This window comes from Pteropus medius, unplaced genomic scaffold, assembly GCF_902729225.1.
Source record: "Pteropus medius unplaced genomic scaffold, Ma_sr-lr_union100, whole genome shotgun sequence".
NCBI lineage: Eukaryota > Metazoa > Chordata > Mammalia > Chiroptera > Pteropodidae > Pteropus > Pteropus medius.
In genome coordinates, this window is record NW_024342542.1 from 1,388,609 (window position 1) to 1,409,594 (window position 20,986).

General features: G+C 40.3%; 1 protein-coding gene across 2 annotated transcripts in view; it reads left to right on the top strand.

Annotated features, from left to right (window-relative positions):
- ZNF157 (zinc finger protein 157) overlaps positions 1-20,986 on the top strand; it is a 38,468-nt gene that overhangs the window by 16,560 nt on the left and 922 nt on the right. For both annotated transcript variants that reach the window (XM_039866412.1, XM_039866413.1), the window contains exons 4-7: positions 5,722-5,894; positions 18,927-19,053; positions 19,346-19,441; positions 20,375-20,986. The exon at positions 20,375-20,986 is cut by the window's right edge and continues 922 nt beyond it. In XM_039866412.1, the coding sequence (XP_039722346.1) occupies positions 5,826-5,894; positions 18,927-19,053; positions 19,346-19,441; positions 20,375-20,986 (904 nt within the window). In that variant the 5' untranslated portion in view covers positions 5,722-5,825. The remainder of the gene's footprint in view (positions 1-5,721; positions 5,895-18,926; positions 19,054-19,345; positions 19,442-20,374) is intronic.

Sequence of the window (20,986 nt, forward strand, 5' to 3'; positions counted from 1 at the left end):
CTTGTGGCTCTCCTGTGTAGGTTCCCATTAGACAAGAGGGGCCCTATAGAATTTTACTGGATAATATCATCTCTATTCTTAGATTCTGTTGAGATGGTTCAGTGAATCCATGAGCCACATACCTAATTTCTTTGGGAAAAGATAGTCTAGCCACACTCTTGGCTTTCTCTCCATAGTACTAGTTCCAAAGAGTGAATTTTCTAATTTTAGCATTCTTTACAATATGAGCAGGCTGAGAATATCCCAAATCATCAAATGTTAGCTCCTTTTTGCTTAATAGTTCCTTATTCAATATGTTTCATTTTTCTCACCTTTTACTATAAGCGGCAAGACAAAACCAGGCCACACCTTCAATACTTTGCTTTTAAATCAGCTAAATATCCAAGTTCTACTTTCCACACAACTGTAGAACACAATTCTGTCAAGTTTCTGGCATTATAGAACAAGTTTCTCCAGTTTCCAATAACATGTTCTTTATTTTCATCTGAAATCTCACCAGAAGCACCTTTAATATTCATATTTCTATTAATATTCTGCTCATGATGATATACATATTCTCTAAGATGATAGAAGCTTCCTCTACTGTCTTCCTCACCTCCTTTTGAGCCCTCCACAGCAATGACTTTAATGCCCATATTTCTTCCAATAGTCTCTTAAAGGCAATGTAAGCTTTTTCTGTCACATGCATCAAAATTCATCCAGATTCTATACATTATCCCAAGCCAAAGCCACTTCCACATTTGTAGGTATTTATTACAGTAGTACCTCATTTCCCAGTAAAGTTTGTGTTAGTTTCCAGGTGTGCCATAATTAATGACCAAAAACTTGGTGGCTTTAAACAACAAAAATTTATATTCTTATAGTTCTGGAGGCCAGAAGTCTGAACTCAAGGTGTTGCCAGGACCATGGTCCCTCTGAAGGTTCTAGGGGAGAATCCTAGAACCTGACAAGTAAGTCCAGAACCCATAAGGTAGGCCACCAGGAAGGACAAAGTGGAAACTTTCTGGCAGGAGCTGACATTGCCATCCACAGGTGGAATCCCTGTTTTGCTCTTAAGGCCTTTTAACTGATTGGATAAGACCTACCCAGATTATCAAGGATAATCTCCTTTACTAAAGTCAACTAATGGTATATATTAATCACATCTACAAAATACCTTCACAGCAACAACTAGATTAGTGTTTGATTATCCAGGGACTGTAGATAGCCCGCTTGACACATAAAATTGATCATCACAGTCTACTCCTTATAAATTTGGTACCCACACACATTTCCTTAAATCATACTTAACCTCCAAGTAAAAGAAGTAACAAGGTTATCCTTCTGCCTAACATGATACAAGTATCATGTATACAAACCCAAAACAGGCTCTTTCTTCAGAAGAGGATGCAAAATCATTGAGTGATGCTCACTCTTCTTCTTGATATACTTAAATACTGTGATGTAAAGTTAACAATTATTAATAGATTTTATATTAGTTGATAAGAGGTTGAGAGAGGGAAAAAAATACGTGTATACATATTCATAACAAAACAAGGAAGAAATACTCAAAAGTTACAGTTTTCATTTCTGCAACTTGTCTTGTGGTCATAGCTGATGTTCTTCTACTACCCATTCTATATTCCCTTGGCAAGCACCTCAGCTGGTTATTGCTTTTAACCTAGTGAGGTGACCCAAACCTTCATTCCTGCAGGGTCTAGACTATTAATAGTCCTGCCTGAATTGTTATAGTTTTTCATTGACTTTAATCACAGGACATGATAGAATGCCTTAAGGGACCTTATAAATATTCCAGGCATGTATTCTCTTACCTCCATTGTGTAGCAGCAGCCCAATTTCCCCCTAGTAGTCAGGATAATTACCCCAGCCAGCAAAGTAACTCCCATTTTTGCCTGTTGATTTAAAGGCATGAGGAGCTCAAAGTGGCTAGGCAGCCATCTTAGCTTCCGGTTCGATGTAATTGCTATGGTGTCTGCTGGTGAAAGCATTCCTCTCTTTGGAATTAAGACCTCTACACCAAGAGCATGAAGTCACAGGGATGGGAAGCAAAAATTTGCTAGTTGATCATGAGGGATAATTGTAGGCTCCAAGCCTAACTGGTCCCAGGTCTGGCTGTGATCCAGGCTTGTGGCTAGGAATAGGATGTCGGATTTAGAATGTTACATTAGTGTAGTAGGACACTTGTGCCTAACATATTTACGTATGATTCAGCTTATTGTATCACGCATGTGTGGCAGAATGCCACTATTGTTCTCTGACATATATAAAGCCCATATGGTCCCTTAATGGAGCAGAAGCGCATTCCCTGCAGCAGAAGCACGTTCCCTGCAGTAAAGTTGGTGCCTGCCATTTCATTCTCATGTCGGCCCCTCGTATGTTCTTCCAACTGGGCATCTCACCACCAAAACCTTCCCTACTCAATCAGCTTGGTGCTGACACATGGCATAGCTGACAGGATGAGGTGAGTACGGCCCTCAGTGCTCTGGACGGTTTCCGGGTGGAGGAGACCCAGGTGGAGGACATGTGGCCCCCTGCCTCCCAGTGGTATCCCATGGCCATGTATCCTGGAGGATTAGGATGGAGTGAAGCTGCATCTGGAAAGCCCTGGAGATGTTGCAGTCGAATGTCCTGACCGCTCACCAGGAGGCAGCAGGTTAGGTGGCCTAGATGTTCCTGGCAATGCTATGGCAGGCCAGCCTGGAGGTTCAGGACCAGGCTCAGCGGGTGCAGTAACAACATCAGGAAGAAGTGCTAGGAAGGCGGCTGAAGACAGCGGAATGCAAGCTGTAGGGCCCTGATGGGTCGCTGCCATCATCCCGGTCTGGGAGCCCGCTGGCGACCCCACGGCAGGTGCAGCGGGTGATACGGCAGCAGGTTGAAGTGGAATAGCCTTTGGCCCCGGGGGGTGAGGTAAGCTGGCGGTCCCCCCAGGCTAAAAAGCATAACACCTTGATCTAGTACACCCCTGCTGAACTCTGGGACCTGATGAAACAGGTGCGGCAGAGAGCCGGGTAGATGTTCCAGGGTAGCTGCTGCGGCTGTGGGATGATGGGGCAGAAGGGACTGAATTACCTCTGGAAGAGATGGCTCAACTGCCTTCCATAATGGTGATACCATCCCTCAGGCAGTAGCTCCAGAATGTGGCTGTGAACCTGGAACACCACACCTGAATGGGACCAGTGATGATGGGCCACAGAAGTGCTACTCCTCAGCGACCATCACAATCCCCCACCCCTCATAGGTTATGTCATTTCCAATGGGTGGGGATGGCTAGCAGGAGAACATGTGGAACTGCGGGAGCAGGCCCCCCACCGCACAGAGAAAGTAAGATCTGTGCCCAACCATATCGTGGAGTGGTTACACCTCGAGGTGTAACACCACCCTTGCTGAAGTTCCCAAGGTCTAGTGGAATGGGTGATGTTATGTCAGTACAGAGTCTAGCGACTAGCTACCTGCAGGATATCTCTGGGTCTGCGGGTGCTACGGCTGGCCCTACTTGTCTGCTGACTGGACTGGTTGTTGTACCTGGGGACATCTGTATTTAGCTGGATGCATATTACCCACTTTGCCCCAATTGCCTCATAATTGGTATCCTGTATATCACCTCTGGCACCAGCAGAAATGGGCAGCATGGTGGTTCTACCCCCTGGCGTTATTCCTTCCAGGGGTGGGATCCGTAAATGTAGAATTGCAAGTAGAAGCTTTTGCCTAGCACACTGCACAGACATTGACCGCTATGCATCAGTCTATAACCCTTTTAATAGATGAAACTACGCAAATGCAGAAAGTAGTTCTGAAAAACCGCATGGCCTCCTAACTGCTGCCCAGGGCAAAAATGTTGTGTCTGCATTCCTGATCATGACAACCAGGCACAGGCAGCTCTCTGGGAAATGAATGCTGAGGTCCAAGCCATCCATGGCCTGGGAGAAGACCCCTTGACAACTTGGTGGAAGTCCTTGGAGTCCTCCTGGCAGTGGGCAGTAGCCGCCTTAGCCCTTGTAGCCTGTAGCCTGGTAGTGTTTTGTTGTTCTTTATATTGTTGTTGTGAATTGTGGGCCCAAGATAGTGCCCTCTGGGCCAGGTCCCATGCCATGACCCTGTAGGGGTGGAACGTGGGCCCCAGGTCTGGCTGTGATCCAGGCTTGCGGCTAGGAATAGGACCTCGGATTTATAATGTGATATTAGTGTAATAGGGTGCATGCACCTAACATATGTAAGCATGATTTAGCTTATTGTATTAAGCATGTGTAGCAGAATGCCACTATTTTTCTCTGACATATATAAAGCCCCTGTAGTCCCCTAATGAAGCAGAAGCGCACTCCCTGCAATAAAGTTGGTGCCTGCTGTTTCATTCTCACGTCAGCCACTCATGCGTTCTTACAACTGGCCGTCTCACCACCAAAACTTTCCCTTCTCGATCAGCTGGGTGCTGACAGTGATAATGAGTAGTGCTATTCCCATTTCCACCCCTTGACTTCTGGACCATGACTTGTCTGTGGGAGAAACAGCATCATATATTAGATGGTGATTCAGAGTCTGTACAGCATCCTAGACTGGAGGACATTGCTCCAGTTTCTCAAAGTATCAACATCTAGCTGGCACTGTAATGGAGTCTTTTTTTCTTAATCAAACAATTTTTATCAAGTTAATAGTAAGCAGTAAAAGTACATTTACATGAAAAGCCCTATATTTTACACGTTTAAGTTGATTTCCATTGTCTTTACTTACAAGGTGTTGAAGGTGGGACCTACTCCTGAATCTTCCTAGTGGTGGAATAAGGTACATATTGTTCTGGAGTGACACATTGAACTTATGGTTTGTCCAAATGAACTTATGAGCAGTAGGTGGTTTTGTCGTTGGAAGATTCATCGATCATATAGTGAAGCCATACAGTGATTGCCATTCGGGGGACACCATGCTTCCATCCACATCCTAGAATGTGTTTGTGCCATTCATTTCAGTATTACAGTAGTCCCCCCTTACCCCGGTTTCCTTCTCCATGGTTTCAGTTATCCATTTTCAACAGTGGTCTGAAAATATTAAATAGAAAATTCCAGAAATAAACAATTCATAAGTTTCAAATTATGCACCATTCTGAGCAGCGTGATGAAATCTCTTGCCTTTCCGCTCCATCCTGCCAGGGACACGAATCATCCGGTTGTCTAATGTCTCCATTCAGTACATGCTTCTTGCCTGTTAGTCACTTAGTAGCTATCAGATCGACTATCATGTTATCATTATTGTAGTGCTTATGTTCAAGTAATCCTTATTTTACTTAATAATGGCCCCCAAATGCAAGAGTGGTAGTGCTGCCAATTCAGATATGCCGAAGAGAAGTCATAATGTGCTTCCTTTAAGTGAAAAGGTGAGTACAGTATAATAAGATATTCTGAGAGAGAAACCACATTCATATAACTTTGATTACAGTATATTGTTATAACTGTTCTATTTTATTATTAATTATTGCTATTAATTGCTTATTGTGCCTAATTTATAAATTATACTTTATCATAGGTATGTATGTATAGAAAAAAACAGTATATATAGGATTCGGTACTATCCTCAGTTTCAAGCATTAACTGGGGGTGTTGTACTATATCCCCTGCAGATAAGAGGGAGAACTACTATATTATATAGAACCCATCAATGATAGCCAAAAACTGTTTGTTGTCTTCATAGTATTTGTTTCCATATTTGTCTTCCCCCATAATGTACCAACAGGATTTGCCTTGAAGAAAATTTGTATATGGCCGTGGAGATCACTGTGGCCACTGACGTGCTGCAGCCCGTGCTTCAGGACCTGCAGGAACTCCATCTTGTCCTGCATGCCTGAGTCTTCTAAAGGCCATCTGCCATTCTATAAAGCCAGCTGCTTCAGGGTGGTAGCGAACATGGTAAGACAAGAGAATTCCATGAGCATGGACCCATTGCTGCACTTGATTTTCTGTGATGTGAGTTCCTTGATCAGAAGCAATACTGTATGAACACCATGATGGTGAATTGTTGGAAGCCAGCCGACAAAGTAATTGAGGGTACCTGAAAGAGGGAGCATGGACTGAGGAAAAGAAAGACAGACAGCATTGCAGGAGGGAGCACAGATTCAAGCTGTGTCCCCGAGTTTATTTAGAACAGGCTACTTATAGCATACAATGAGAAAAACAGTAGCCAAGAACCAAGGTTAGCCAGATTACTTATCTAGTAGAACAATGAGATTCTCACAACTCAGAACTCTCTGCTAAACTGTAGCAAGGAATTTGCAGTGATTGCTATGTGAATAGTTACCTCCCGGTTTTTCCCAGCGCTTTACAATCTCAACTTCTTACATTGTTGCCAAGTACACAAATATCCTTGTTCCTTGTTATACGATTTCACATGTCCATAAGTGACTCCCCACATCTCCCCCTTTTTATTTTTTAAATGCCCGAACCCTCCTGGTTCTGGCGCAAGGTGACTGTGCCTGTCTTAGGTGATTCCCTCACCAGATCTGGAACTTACCCGTCATCGGTACGTGCATTCCATCATGCACGCCCTGTCTTAGGTTGTCCAGTCTCTGAGGGAGTCTTACCCGTCTTTGACTACCAGCCCCCGTGGGAGAGAGATGTCTATCTTTTAAGCCGTATTTCGAAGTCTTACATGATGTAGGTTGGCCTGAAGTTTTAATATAGCACTAATGAAGTATATCAGTAGAGAAGGAAGCAGGCACAAAACAACAATTACATAGGCTCCTATAGTCAAAACAGAAGCAGCTAGCTGATAGAAGGAAGACCATGAGGGGACAAGGCCCTTAAGGTGATCCAAAAATTCAGTGGCCAATTTATCAGCATCAAATTGCAGAGGTTTAGCATTTTTAAGTCCTTGTATTTCTTTATGCAGGTTAATTAAATCTAAGGATACATTAGCATTGTGCCATATGCCTTTTAAATGATATTTTACTCGATCCCACTCATGACTAGTCTCATTATATCTTCTAGATGTGACACAGATCCAATGATATTTTACATGACATTCTAGTTGAGATCTAATTTTTAGACCCCGGACCTCATCACCCAGGTATTCCACTGTCTTATACAGAGCATCTAACTTTTGTTCTAATTTTCTATCTATATTTTTCTGTGTTCCCAAGGCTAAGGTAATATTTCTGGACAAATCATTGACATAATGAGCAGTTTGTACAGTTTGTGAGAGAGCCACCGCAGCGGTGGCAGCAGTAGCTGTAAGAGATACAATAGCAAGTATTCCTGCAACAATTAGTCCAATCACCTTCCTCATAGATGGCATGTCCAGCAGCAATGTGTTGTTCACTCTCACAATGACATTTGGTCCTTGCCACATTGTTGGATGTAAGAGAGGTGGGTCAGGAAAGTATGTCCAGTAAACTGCACCCTCAGCTGCCATTGCCAGGCTCAGCAAGATCAAGGTTAGGGTCATCCCGCTGGGTGTCTGGTGGAGCGGCGAAATGAACCAACCTCTCCGGCAACCACCTGGCATTTTCTGCATCCTGTGGAAAAACACAAACATGCCCTCGTCCCCATATTAATACCGGGTCGGGGCCATGTCGATTAGTTTTGAGCATCAGAAATTCAGTTTTTTGAGCATCAGAAAGAATTTGTGGAGAAACCGGGCAGGTCTCCCCCTTTTTTATTTGATTTTTTGATTTTTGAGGGCATCACGGCATCTTTTTGCCATGTTTGTTCGACTAGTCAGATAACATTTCCCGCATGGACTTTCCCAGCAGGGCAGCAGCCACAGCAAGTCCCTTCGTGTATGAGGGCCCTATGTCAGAACACAACCTAACATAATCACTTAAGTCTTCTTTCTTTCTAAAGGGTCTGATTGTTGTTTGATAGGCAGAATTAGCATTTTCATAAGCCAGCTGTTTTACCAGCAGAGAACTGGCTTCCAGGTTCCCTAAAAGCCACGAAGCAGCCTGCTGCAGCCCTTGTTGCAACCCTGTTTGAGGCATTGGTTTCTGATAAATCCAAAGGGGTGTGCCAGTTGGTCCAACAAGGGCAAAACTCACAGGAGGGGCATCTAAGCCTGCAATTATAATTGGAGTCAGCCTTCCCCCTGACCTCGGTGGATCCTGAGGAACTTTAAAAATTGGCACTTTTAAGGGCTGAGGCCCCATGGCCAGCTTTTGCATCTGCAAAGACAAATTAGCCAATTTCTGTTTTAATTGTTCAATCTTCTTCTTGTAATTCTTTCTCTGGACCTTCCTTTACTTTTCCCCCCATAGCCACTAGAGGCAAAAGCTCATCCTCCTCTTCCTCATGATATTTAGCTGCCTCATCCTCTAACTGAGCAGTATCTCCTGGATCTAAATGTTCCTCATTCTCATCAAAAAGAGGGAAGTAAAAGGAGGCGGAAGGCATTCTGTAAGGCCATAGATGGTAGTTTTGGCAGGAGCATTGTATTCAAGGAAGGCAACTCCATATCCAGAGCAACTGTCTATTCCTGTAAGAACAATGTGCTGCCCCTCTCTTGATGGAAGTTGTCCAGTGGAATCAACCTGCCAATAAATAGCTGGCTAATCACCCTAGGGAATGGTGTCATATCAGGGCTCAGTGTTGGTCTTTGCTGCTGGCAAATCAGGCACTCTGCTGTGGCTATGGCCAGGTCAGCCTTGATGGCTAGAAGTCCATGTTGTTGAGTCCATGCATAACCTCCATCCCTGTCGCCACAGTCATTTTGTTCATGAGCCTACTGGGCTTCCATCTTCATTAGTATAAGTTGCACACACTTTAAAATCATGTCTAAGTGTGGATAGGAGCTAGCAATATTTGCAGATGTAGTATATGCATTCTGCAAAATCCAAATAGCCTGACCAGGTGCTATTTCTTGTTTTGTACCAGGGGTAGGCAACAACAGCAGTTCATTTTTTTAGACTTTTTTGTAAAAATTTATTTTTTTCCCAGCTTTATTGAAATATAATAGACAATTAGTTGCTCATATTTACATTGCACAAGTCAATGAGATATTTTTTCAATTATAGGTGGTGTACAATAATATACCAGTTTCAGTTGTACAGCATAGTGATCAGAGATCTACATAACTTGTAAAGTGATCACCCTACTAAATCTAGTACCCCTCTTCCCCTTACATATTTATTACAACATTAACAATTTTTCCTATGCTACACTCTACATTTCCATGTCTATTCTGCAACTATCCATTTGTACTTCTTAATCCCTTTGCCCTTTTTCGCCGCCCTCTCCAAATCCCCTCCCATTTAGTAGCCTTAAAAATATTCTCTATATCTGTGAGTTTATTTCCCCTTTTGTTGTTGTTATTTTGTTCTTTAGATTCCACGTGTACATGAAATCATGCAATATTTGTTTTTCTCTATCTGACCCATTTAATTCAGCAATACCCTCTAGGTCCATCAAAGCAATATCTTTTTCCATCCCCTTCCTTTTAGTCCGTATGTGTCTTTTAATCTGAAGTGAGTCTGCTGTAGGCAGCATCTGTAGGGTTCTTGTTCTCTTATTCACTCAGCCACTCTATCTTTTGGTTGGAACACTTAATTCTTTTTCCATTTGAGGTACTTGTTGATAGGAATGTAGTTATTACCATTCTTTATTCATGTTTTTGTACATGTTCTTTCTTCTTAAAGAAGTCCCTCCAACATTTCCTGTAATACTAGCTTGGTGTTGATAAATTCCTTTATTTATTTTTGTCTGAGAAGCTCTTTATCTGTCCTTCGACACTAAATGATAGCTTTGCTGGATAAAGTATTCTTGGATAAAGATCCTGGGTTTTCATCACGTCAAAAATTTTGTGCCAAGCCCTTGTGTCCTGCATAGTTTCTATTGAGAAGTCAGCTGCCAGTCTTATGGGTGCTCCCTTGTAGGTAACTAACTGCTTTTCTCTTGCTGCTTTTAAGATTCTCTCTTAGTCTTTAAGCTTTGGCATTTTAATTATAATGTGTCTTGGTGTGGGTCTCTTTGGGTTCATCTTTTTTGGGACTCTCTGAGCTTCCTGGGTTTGTATGTCTATTTCATTCACCAGCTGAGGGAAGTTTTCCAACATTATTTCTTCAAATAGCTCTTCAGTGTATTGTTTTCCTTCAGGTACCCCTATGACACAGATATTTTTACCTTTAGTGTCCCATAGGCTCCTTAAATTATATTATAGTCTTGACTTCTTTTTTCTTGCCATTCTGATTGAGTGTCCTCAGCTTCCCCATCTTCTATATCGGTGGTTCAATCCTCTTCTTTATCCACTCTGTTTTTTTCCATCTAATAAACTCTTCATCTCAGATAATGTGTTCTTCATTTCTGACTGGTTCCCTTTTATAATTTCCATTTCCATTTTTATGTTTTTTATCTCTTTGTTAAAGTTCTCACTGAGTTCATCTACTCTTTCCCTAAGTTCACTGAACATCTTTATAACCAGTGTTTTGAACTCTGCATCTCTTAGATTACTTGACTCCATTATTTCTGGATCTCTGTTCTGTTCTCTCATATGGTTTCTGCTTCTTTGTCTTCCCATTTTGGCTGCCTTTCTGTGTCTGTTTCTATGTAGTAAGCAAAGTTCCTAAATCTCCTGGTCTTATTAGCGCAGTTTTGTTTAGTAGGTGTCCAGTGGCACAATCCTGAGAGGGTTCAGCCGCAGGCCAAGTTTAGCCCCAGGTTGTGCCCCTCCGGGGCCACCTGTTAAGATTCAGCAAGCAACACACAGATGCTGTGCTTACAGTTGCCTCATGAAACCACACCAGAAACCGAGGCCAGCTGCCACCAGTATGAGTCTTGGCTCTGCTCAGGAAGAGCACTGGACTCGCTGAGGACACTCCTGGATGTGGCTTGGGTGGGGCTTGGAGTTGGGGGAGGTGGTGTTTCAGGGAATCTCTGAATGGAGTGACCTCTATTATCCAGTTTGATGATATCTCAGCTATGGTGACACAGTGTTTGAACACCGGGAAGGGGTAAAACACAACAGAGGAACAACGGTTATCGTTGGCACTTCTGCCCAGGAGAAAGCCTCACCGCCGGTCCTCACTCCAACAACTCAGTGTTCCCCTGTATGTCCCTGGTGCCCCTGTGCAGCCGTCCCGGCACTGGTGCTCAGAGCAAGCAGGTCTGTCACTAGGAAAGTCTACTCGCAGACACGGCCCCTTTAAGAGGCATCTGCAGCTGTCAGATGCCGACACCTCAGCCTCTGTCCCACTCAGCCACTAGGGACTGGGCAGACTCACGTCTTCGCCCCCTCCTACCTTCTACCATTGCAGGTCGATTAATTATTTCTCTCCCTAATTGTAGTGCTTCTGTTCGCCTAGATCCCAGCCTACTTTTCTTGCTGTTTGTTCTATATTTCTGTCACAACTTTGATGTGGTTGCAAGAGGGATGAACAAAGCTTCTATTATCTATACCATTTTTTTTCCAACAGCAGTTCGTCTTTTGTTGCATGTGGAGTGTCATGGGCTCCTGTCCAGGGTATTCCTAAGAATTTCACCATTTGAGTGGGCCCTTGGGCTTTTGCTGGATTTATCAACTAGCCTCTGTTGATTATATGTTACTATTGCATTTAAGTCAGCCTAGCTTGAGTTTCAGTTTCTGATATTATCATGATATCATCGATGTAGTGTATTATTATATTTCCTATATGAAAACAAACCCCAGTTGACTGTTTTCCAACAATGAGATCGAGAAAAAAAATTTGCAGCATCAATTGCTTAGAAACAATCTCCTTTAGCTTCCTGTTTTTTTTTTCCACTGTTAGACCATATCAGGAACTACTGATGCTAATAGGCAAAACTAATTTATTTAAGCCGTATTAATTCCCTGAGCCATCCACTTTTTTAATGAGCCACACAAGACTATTCTAAGAGAATTTGTTAGACCTGCACTCCAGCTTCTAACATGCCATTAATTAAAGTGATAATCTCTTTTTGTCCACCATATATTCTATACTGCTTCAGAAAAACAACTTGAATGGGCTCGGGCAATTCTAAAGATTCTCATTTATCACCTGCAATTAATACTGGCCAAAGGATGAACTTACATTTCTTCTGTTTTACAATACTAGATAGTAGAAGTGTTCCATAGTTAGACACAATATTAATCTCAGGAATACATTTAGATAACAGAGATGTAACTACTTCACATAAAGTCCATTCAAACATTCCCATTTTCGAAGTAAAAGCTAAGATAAATGAATGGGACTACATCAAACTAAAAAGCTTCTGCTCAGCAAAAGAAATCGTCAACAACGTAAAGAGACAATCATCCGAATGGGAAAATATATTTGCAAGCAATGCCTCCGATAAGGGCCTAATATCCAAAATATACAAAGAATTCATACAACTCAATAACAACAAACAAACAAATGATCCAATCAAAAAACGGGCAGGGGACCTGAATAGACACTTCTCCCTAGAGGACATACAAATGGCCAACAAATATTTGAAAAAATGCTCAACATCGCTAGCTATTAGGGAAATGCAAATCAAAATCACAATGCGATACCATCTTACACCTGTTAGAATAGCTATAATCAACAGGAGAAGTAATAACAAATGTTGGGGAGGATGCGGAGAAAAAGGAACCCTCATACATTGCTGATGGGACTGCAAATTGGTACAGCCACTATGGAAAACAGTATGGAGGTTCCTCAAAAAAACTAAGAATGGATCTACCATATGATCCAGCAATGCCTCTGCTGGGTATTTTCCCCAAAGACTTGAAAACCGATATCTGAAAAGATATTTTCACACCGATGTTCATAGCAGTATTATTCACAGTGGCCAGGACATGGAAGCAACTAAAGAGTCCTATGATAGATGATTAGCTAAAGAAGTGGTGGTACATATATGCAATGGAATATTATTTAGCCATAAGAAGAGATGAAATACTGCCATTTTCAACAACTTGGATGAACTTTGAGATAATCATGCTAAGCAAAATAAACCAGACAGAAAAAGTTGAAAATCGCATGATATCACTTATATGTGGAATATAAACCTAAAAGCAACAAATGAGCAGGACAAACAGAGACTCATGGACACGAACTATAGACTAGTGGTTATTAGAGGGTAGGGGGTAGGTGAGAAAGGGGTAGGTAGATTGTTAAAGGAGGTCAAATATAGTGGGGTAGTGGGAGGGTGAAGTGGGTAAAGGGGATCAAATATATGGTAGCTGAAGGAAACTGGATTTTCAGTTGTAAACACACAATAGAATATACAGATGTCAAATTATAATGTACACCTGAAAATTATATAATTGTATTAACCAATGTTACCCCAATAAACTTAATAAAAACAAAACAAAAGAAAACAAATTCCCATTTCCATCCAGACTTTCACCTTAATTTCATCAACTTTTGCATCCCTATATCCTACCAATATACCTGCGGCCTCTGTTAGGACTTCAACAGATTTTGGAATCATGGTGCATTATTCTTCTGTGTGAAGGAGTCCCAGAAAATTTTCTTCTCTATTCCCTGGTTATTTTACCCATACATGTGCATATGGCCCTGGGTCAGCTGGGTGTTAAGCCTGGTTGGGGACTAAGATAAACCATGAGTCCATACTGATAATAAATGAATGAACAAGAGAGAAGGGAAATCTCTTCCTTAAAGCCTAATGACGATTACTAATGTGGAAAGAATGATAGAGTTAGAAAAATAACCATTTTGCAACCATTGTAGTAACAACTGGGCTAAGCAAGAATCATTGGTAGATGTCAAAGCTATTAGTTAAAAGTTTAATGAAGAATGAAATATTATGTAGTCTCAAAGTATGTCCCCACAGATTACTCAGTAATTACATAGGGAAAATTAGAAATTTTACGACAAAGAAACCTGATAGACACTACCTTAACTAAATGATCAGAAATATAAAAATTTTAATTTGAAAACTTCTCATAATCTCACCTTCTAGAGATCATCATAGGCTTAACAATTCAGTAAATATCCTTCCAGAACTCTGAAGTTTTTTTTGGATATGACTATTCAATTTTTCCAGAGCCTTTTGTTGAGAAGAATATACTTTCCCCACTGAATATCCTTGACACCTTTGTCAGACATCAATTGACTGTATATGTGTGGGTCTATTTCTAAACTCTACATTGTCTTATATATATCTTTACAAAAATACCACACTGTCCTGAGAACTGTAAGTTTATAAGTCTTGAAATTAAGTAGTGTAAGTCTTTTTCCTTTTTAAAAATAGTTTTTGCCATTCTAGGTCCATTTTATTTCCATATGAATTTTATAATCGGCTTGTCGATTTCTAATTCTTAAATTTCTTCATTTATTTTGATCAGTGTTGCTTGTAATACTTTTTTTTAGGGAACCTACTGAGGTTGTTTCATTCACGCCCTAGTATATGTTCATTTTTTGCGAATATTCCATATGCACTCCAGAAGAAGTATGTTCTGTATGATCCGGGTGCAGTGTCCCCACCTCCTCTCTCTATATATACATACACACATACATATATATGTATATATATACATATATATATAATTCTATATATCTATATCTGTATTTATAACTATCTCTATCTCTCTGTCTATCTATCTATATCTATATATCCATCCAAAGGTCCACATTATTGATTATGTTGTTTAGGTCTCTTATATCATTACTTATTTTTTTGTCCACTTAATTTGTCTAATTCTGTGGGTGGTATGTTAAAAGTCTCCCATTAGAGAATGTTTCTATTTCTTCTTGCATTCCTGTAGGTTTTGGTTCATATAGGCTTTTGCTGTGTTACTTTGTGCACAGTATTCACAAATGTCCTTATTGTTGTATCTTCGTTGTGGATGGGGCTTTTAACATTACAAAGTATCCTGTTTTGTCTCATGTAATTGCTTTTGGATTTTACTTTGTCTGGTATCAGTATTTTAATCCCAGCTTTTATATTGTTTTCATTTGGTAAACCTTTGTCCATTTATTTAATTTTAGCCTTTTAAAATGACTGCGTTTTAAGCATGTCTCTTGTATACAGCATTGTGTTAGGTTCTACTTTATGAGGCAATGTGAAAACCCTTTTCTTTTAATAGATGAAGTAAACTGTACTCATTTATTTGTACTACTGTTTGGTAATATAAATGATACAAATATGTTTGGTCTCAATTCTCTCATTTTAAATTATGTTGTAATTACTATGTATATTTGTTATATTTACTGTGTTTCTTTCTCTATTGAGTGTTTCCTTTAAATTTTTTTGGTAATTAGGAAGGTTTATATTTTTATGCTGGGGGTTGCCTTTGTGTTAATACTTCTTATAGTACCCTTAGTTAACCCTTTTTTCTTTCTTTTTTATTTACTTATTTATAAAAATTTATTTTACCAGTTGCGTTTTTTCTCAAAACTGAGGAATGAACAAAAAAGGTGGGAGTGTAACAGAGTGAATTGCTGGGTCTCTCTTTTACTCCATCTTGTTCAAGTCTGGTTTGTTCCCATGGCCTATAGGCTAATAGCTTCTGCTTAGTCTTGCATATAGACATGCCATTCATTAGAGGAATTCTGCTTGAGCTTGAGTTTTACAAAAACAGCTCCTCCCATTTCCCCTTCTCTTAACATAAAAGAAAGCTGAAACCTGTTCTTTCTAAAGATGGATTTGAGGTACCATTAAGGCACCCATCTTCTCAGGTGGCACCTCTTCAATCAATAAACTTTGACTTACTCCAAAAACATGTATATATTTAAGATATACAACATGATGATTTGATATGTATATACATAGTGAAAAGACTACTATAGTCAAGCTAATTAACATATCTCCTCACATAGTTATCTTTGTTTGTGTGATGAGTGCACCTGAAATCTACTTCCAGCATATTTCCTTTGTTCAATACAGTATTAAGTATAGTCATCATGCCTGTACATTAGATCTCTAGACATTAATCCTACATGACTGTAACTTTGTCCTCTTTGACCAACATCTCCCCATTTCCCCCACACCTGGTATTCACCATTATACCCTGTGCTTCTATAAGTTTGACTTTTTTGTTTGGATTCCACATATAAGTGAGATCGTACAGTATTTATCTTTCTCTGATTTATTTCACTTGCCATAATGCCCTCAGGGTCCATCCATGTTGTTGCAAATGGCGGAATTTCTTTCTTTCTCATAGCTGAATAATATTCCATGTACACATACCACATCTTTTTTATTCATTTATCTGTCAATGGACAATTAGATTGTTTCCATGTCTTGGCTGTTGTAAATAACGCTCCATTGAACATGGGAGTGCAGATATCTCTTCAGTATAGTGATTTCATTTCCTTTGGACGTACCCAGAAGTAGGTTTGCTAGATTATTTGGTAGTTCTATTTTTAATTTTTTGAGGAATCTCCATATTGTTTTCCATAATGGTCGTACAACTGACTTTTTCCTTATTACTCTTTTACCATCTAATATGTCTCTCGCCTATTACTTATCCAGCAGTTAATGATCTTATTCAGCTTTCCCCTTTTTCTTTCTCTTCTCCTGTTTTTTAGTTGCAGTTTTTCTACTTTGTCAGAACCCTTAATGTTTATCCTTCAACTCATGACCACAGCCTTGTTTTAGTTTTAGCTCTATAGTTAAATACATGAAATGCTCACTGTCAACCCTCTTGCCAAAATTTTCCCATTCATTATTTTTGGTTGGGCGAAGGTCATTGTTTAGCATTGTGTCATCCAATAGAGCTTCTTGCAATGATGGGAATGTTCTGTATCTATAATGTGTAGTATTATAACTAGCTACATTTGGTTATTGAACAATGGATATGTGTCTAGTCTGACTGAGGAACTGAATTTTAAATTTTATACCATTTTAAGTCATCAAAATGTAAATTTAAATGGCTACATGTGGCTAATAGCTACCGTATTGGACAACACAACTCTAATAAATTCCTTAGGAAGGCCATATGTGTTCTAGCACATTCCAGACTGATTTTTCTAAAGGCCTTGATACTTAAAGGATATCTTGGCTGGGTATAATTTCCTTTGCTCATACTTTCTTTCCTTAAGTTTCTTGAAGCTGTTCTACTGTTGCTTTACTTCGTAAGTTGTTTTTGAGAAATTGATGCCATCCTAATTCTTTTGCCTTGTAATTTATTTTATTCTTTTGCCTGGAGGCCCTGAGGAATTTTTTTCTTTGTCTTTAAATTCTAGTAGTTTTATTAGGATGTATCTCAGAGTTGATTGTTGTAGGTCGGTTTTCCTTGGTACCCAGTGGGTCCTTTAATTGTGTTGAGGTTTGTTTTATGATCCAGGATACGGTCTAGCTTGGTGAATATTCCACGTGTACTCGAAGAAACTGTTAACCTCTCTATTTTGAGTGGAAAGTTCTGTTAAGTCAGTTGGTTGATTGGTGATGTTCAGTTTTTATATATTGTTTTTTGTCTACCAGTTACTTTTATTACTAAGAGGTGCTGAAAGTTGGCAGTCATAATTGTAAATTTGCCCATTTCTCCTTTCAGTTCTTTCAATTTTGCTTCACATATTTCAAAGCTAGTTTTTTTAGGCCAATTTTTCCCACACTCCCGCTCCAAGGGATCCCCCTTCTTGGTCCTCTGGCTGGACAGTTGAGACTTTAGTCTCTCCACTCTTGCACTCACTTTCTGTAACCAGGTTTGCCTTTGGGGCTGAATGGTGGGAGGTTAGAAAGAAAGCTATGGGAATCCTTCTCACTCTCTTCAGATCACTATTTCTTTGGCCAAAGAAAAGGATTCTTCTCCTTTAGAATTTGAGGTGCCTCCTGCTGCATGGTTGCAGCTTTCACACTGGAGCTTACTTTGGGGCAGGCATGAGATTAAAAGAATTTCTCCCATTTTCTCTGCCCCACAGCCCCCCCTTCAATTTTTATGTCATATTGTTGTCTCTACTGTCTCTGTACTTCCTGTTTCTCTCAAGCTCTGTTCTCCGTTAGCCATCCCATTTATTCTTGTGGCTTCATTTAGCACTGAAAAGCTATTGCTTCCCAATCCGTGGTCTATCCTAGCCTTCTCTCTTGAACTCCAGAATCACCTGCCAGCTGAACATCTCTATTAGTATGTGCCATAAACACTTCAGCTCGGGCCCAAGATCTTTCTCAGTTTCCCCTTCTGCCAACCCATTGTCTCTCATGTTTTGCTAATTTCAATATATGGCACCAGTCTTAACCCAGCTGCTCATATTGTTATACTAGGAGTAATATTCTCTCCCTTTCTCCCACTTGATAGTACTTCTGTATGATTTATAAATATGGATATATTGTGGGAAGGTTAGAAAATATTCTGATTGTGTAAGGAGTCAAGTATTTTGGAGACTGAAGAGCTACAGGAAAAAAAGTTGAAAATTTCTCCGCTGTCTGGTCCTTGAATGTCTCTATAGCTCTTTATCTCATCATAGCCTGAAGCACTATTTTCCTGTCATACTGTGCCATATGTAGTTCTATAACTCATCATGTGCGTTTTGTGTCTTTTTGCTGTTTTTTATGCTATGGCCCAATATTCATGAGGGAAATGATATTCTTGTTTATGCATGCAAAGCGCTACCTCCCCAAGTGAAGTTCAATTGATGATGCAAAGTGGAATCTGATTCCCTCCCTTGTGAAAGCCCATTGCGCTCTGTACACATGTTCAGCATAGCTCTTGTAACACTTCGTTGCAGGGATGTGTTTATATACAGGTATCTTTGCTGGGATATGAGCTCCTTGAGAGCAGGCACTCTGTCTTCTTCTTATTTCTCCAGCCACTGGGACAGGTCCAAACACATAGTGTTAACTCAGTAGTAAGTAGTCTTTTCTTCATGAATTGATAAAGTAAGACAGAGCAGGGCTGTTCTGGGCCCCCGCCCCCCGCTGCCACAACAAAGTATAATATCAAGCAAGACAGAGTCAGGTGTCCAGTGTAGTTCTTCTTGTCAATTCTCAATAGTTATCTATTGAGAGAATTAGTTTGCATGCATCTTTCCTATGTATCCCATTCTGATCATTGAAGATTGTTTGTTACAGGAATCTGTGTCATTTGAGGACGTGGCTGTGGATTTTACCCGACAAGAGTGGTACAGACTGGACTCTGCTCAGAGGACCATGCACAAGGATGTAATGCTGGAGAACTACAGTAACTTGGCATCCGTGGGTGAGGATTATTGTTCATGTAACTCCTGGTAGCATGTGTTTCTTTTCTTGATTGCTGTAACATGTATAGCTTTTGTAGAGTTTAATGATACCTTAGTTTTAGATTCAAGGGTCACGGATGATTATTCAGTTTGGGGCACCAGGAAGAGTGTGTTTGTTCTCACTTCCCCCGATGAAAGGTTTAAATGGGCCCCCTTCCTTGTGCAGCTCATGAAGATGCACTTTTCTTCTCCATCAGAGGCCCTAAAGTTCAGACAACTTGGCCCATGTCCTGTGCCATTTCCCATTAACAGGCCTCTGCGTGGCCAAACCAGAGATGATCTTCAAGTTGGAGCGAGGAGAAGAGCTATGGGTGTTAGAGGAGGAATCCTCAGGCCATGGTTACCCAGGTGAGTGAGCAGGAACTGGGCATATGAAAACAGGGACAATAAGAGCCCAGGAATTCAGATCTAAGGTTATCTCTGGGCAGTGTTTTTCAGAAATCTTTTTTAGAGGCCCTTGCTCTTTGAAAATGACTGGAGGATAGAGGGTCTGTATACTTCAGATGTCTAAATCACACACCCCAATTTCATGCTCACAGCTAAGTGCTCTCTCCTATTTTATAGTGATTTTTGTGATTATTTATCACTCTTATCTATCCCTGCCTGCTTCATCTTAGACATTTATTTTTAGCTACTCTCTCTCTCTCTTTAGTATTCTCAATTGCCTTCCTTCTCTCCATTGTCTTGGACACCTTCTGCTGCCAGGCATTCATTTACATATTCATTTAGTGATCCACCAAATCTTAAATGAGAGTCAACTATATGCTGGTCATGTTCTAGATATGGGGAGCGAGCAGTGAATAAACTAATATCTCTGTTCTCGTGGAGCTTGCAAGTCTAAATGAGGGAAAGAGGTCAGAAGCAAACAAATACATAATGTTTGGTGGTGAAAGAAAATCAATGCAAGATAAAAGGACAACAATGGGATATGTGCTTTTAGGGAATGTGGTCAAGGAAGACTTTTTGGTGAGGTTAACATTATTCTACCAACATCAGTGATTTGAGAGAGATGGAGCCATGTAGATTTTGAATATTCTGGATAGAGAGATTAGTAAATGCCAAGCTTAGTCTGAGAGCTATGTTCTAATAATAGAAAAGACGCCATTGTGGCTTAAGGGTGGGTGGTGAGAATGTTAAGAGGTGGTATCAGAAAGTTAGTTGGGGTTCAAATTATGTAGAATTTTATAGGCTATGTTAAGCACTTTAATTTTATACTGTGACAAGGAAAGCCATTGTTGGGTTTTGACTGTAATAATGATATGATCTGATTTGTTTTTAAAGGGTCTCTCTCACTGCTGTGTGGCAACAATTCTGTTGGGGGTAGTGCATTCAGGCATGATAATGACCTACTTCAGCATCAGAAGATTCAAACTTTGAGTCAAACTCTTGAATATAATGTATATGGGAAAGTTTTCTACAAGAAAATGGGCTTTGTTGGACATAAAAGGACATACACAAGAGATAAAAACTTCGAATGTCGTGAATGTGGGAAAACGTACTGCAGGAAATCAAACCTTATTGAACATCTGAGAATACACACGGGGGAGAGACCCTATAAATGTGGTGAATGTGCAAAAACCTTTAGTGCAAGATCATACCTCATTGCTCATCGTAAAACACACACAGGGGAAAAGCCCTTTGAATGTAATGAATGTGAGAAATCTTTTGGCAGGAAGTCACAACTCATTCTACATCAGAGAACACACACAGGAGAGAGACCCTATGAATGTACCGAATGTAGGAAAACCTTTTCTGAAAAGGCAACCCTCATGATTCATCAGAGAACTCATACAGGGGAGAAACCCTATGAATGTAGTGAATGTGGGAGAAAATTTCGTGTTAAGATATCTCTTACCCAACACTGGAGAACTCACACTGGGGAGAAACCCTATG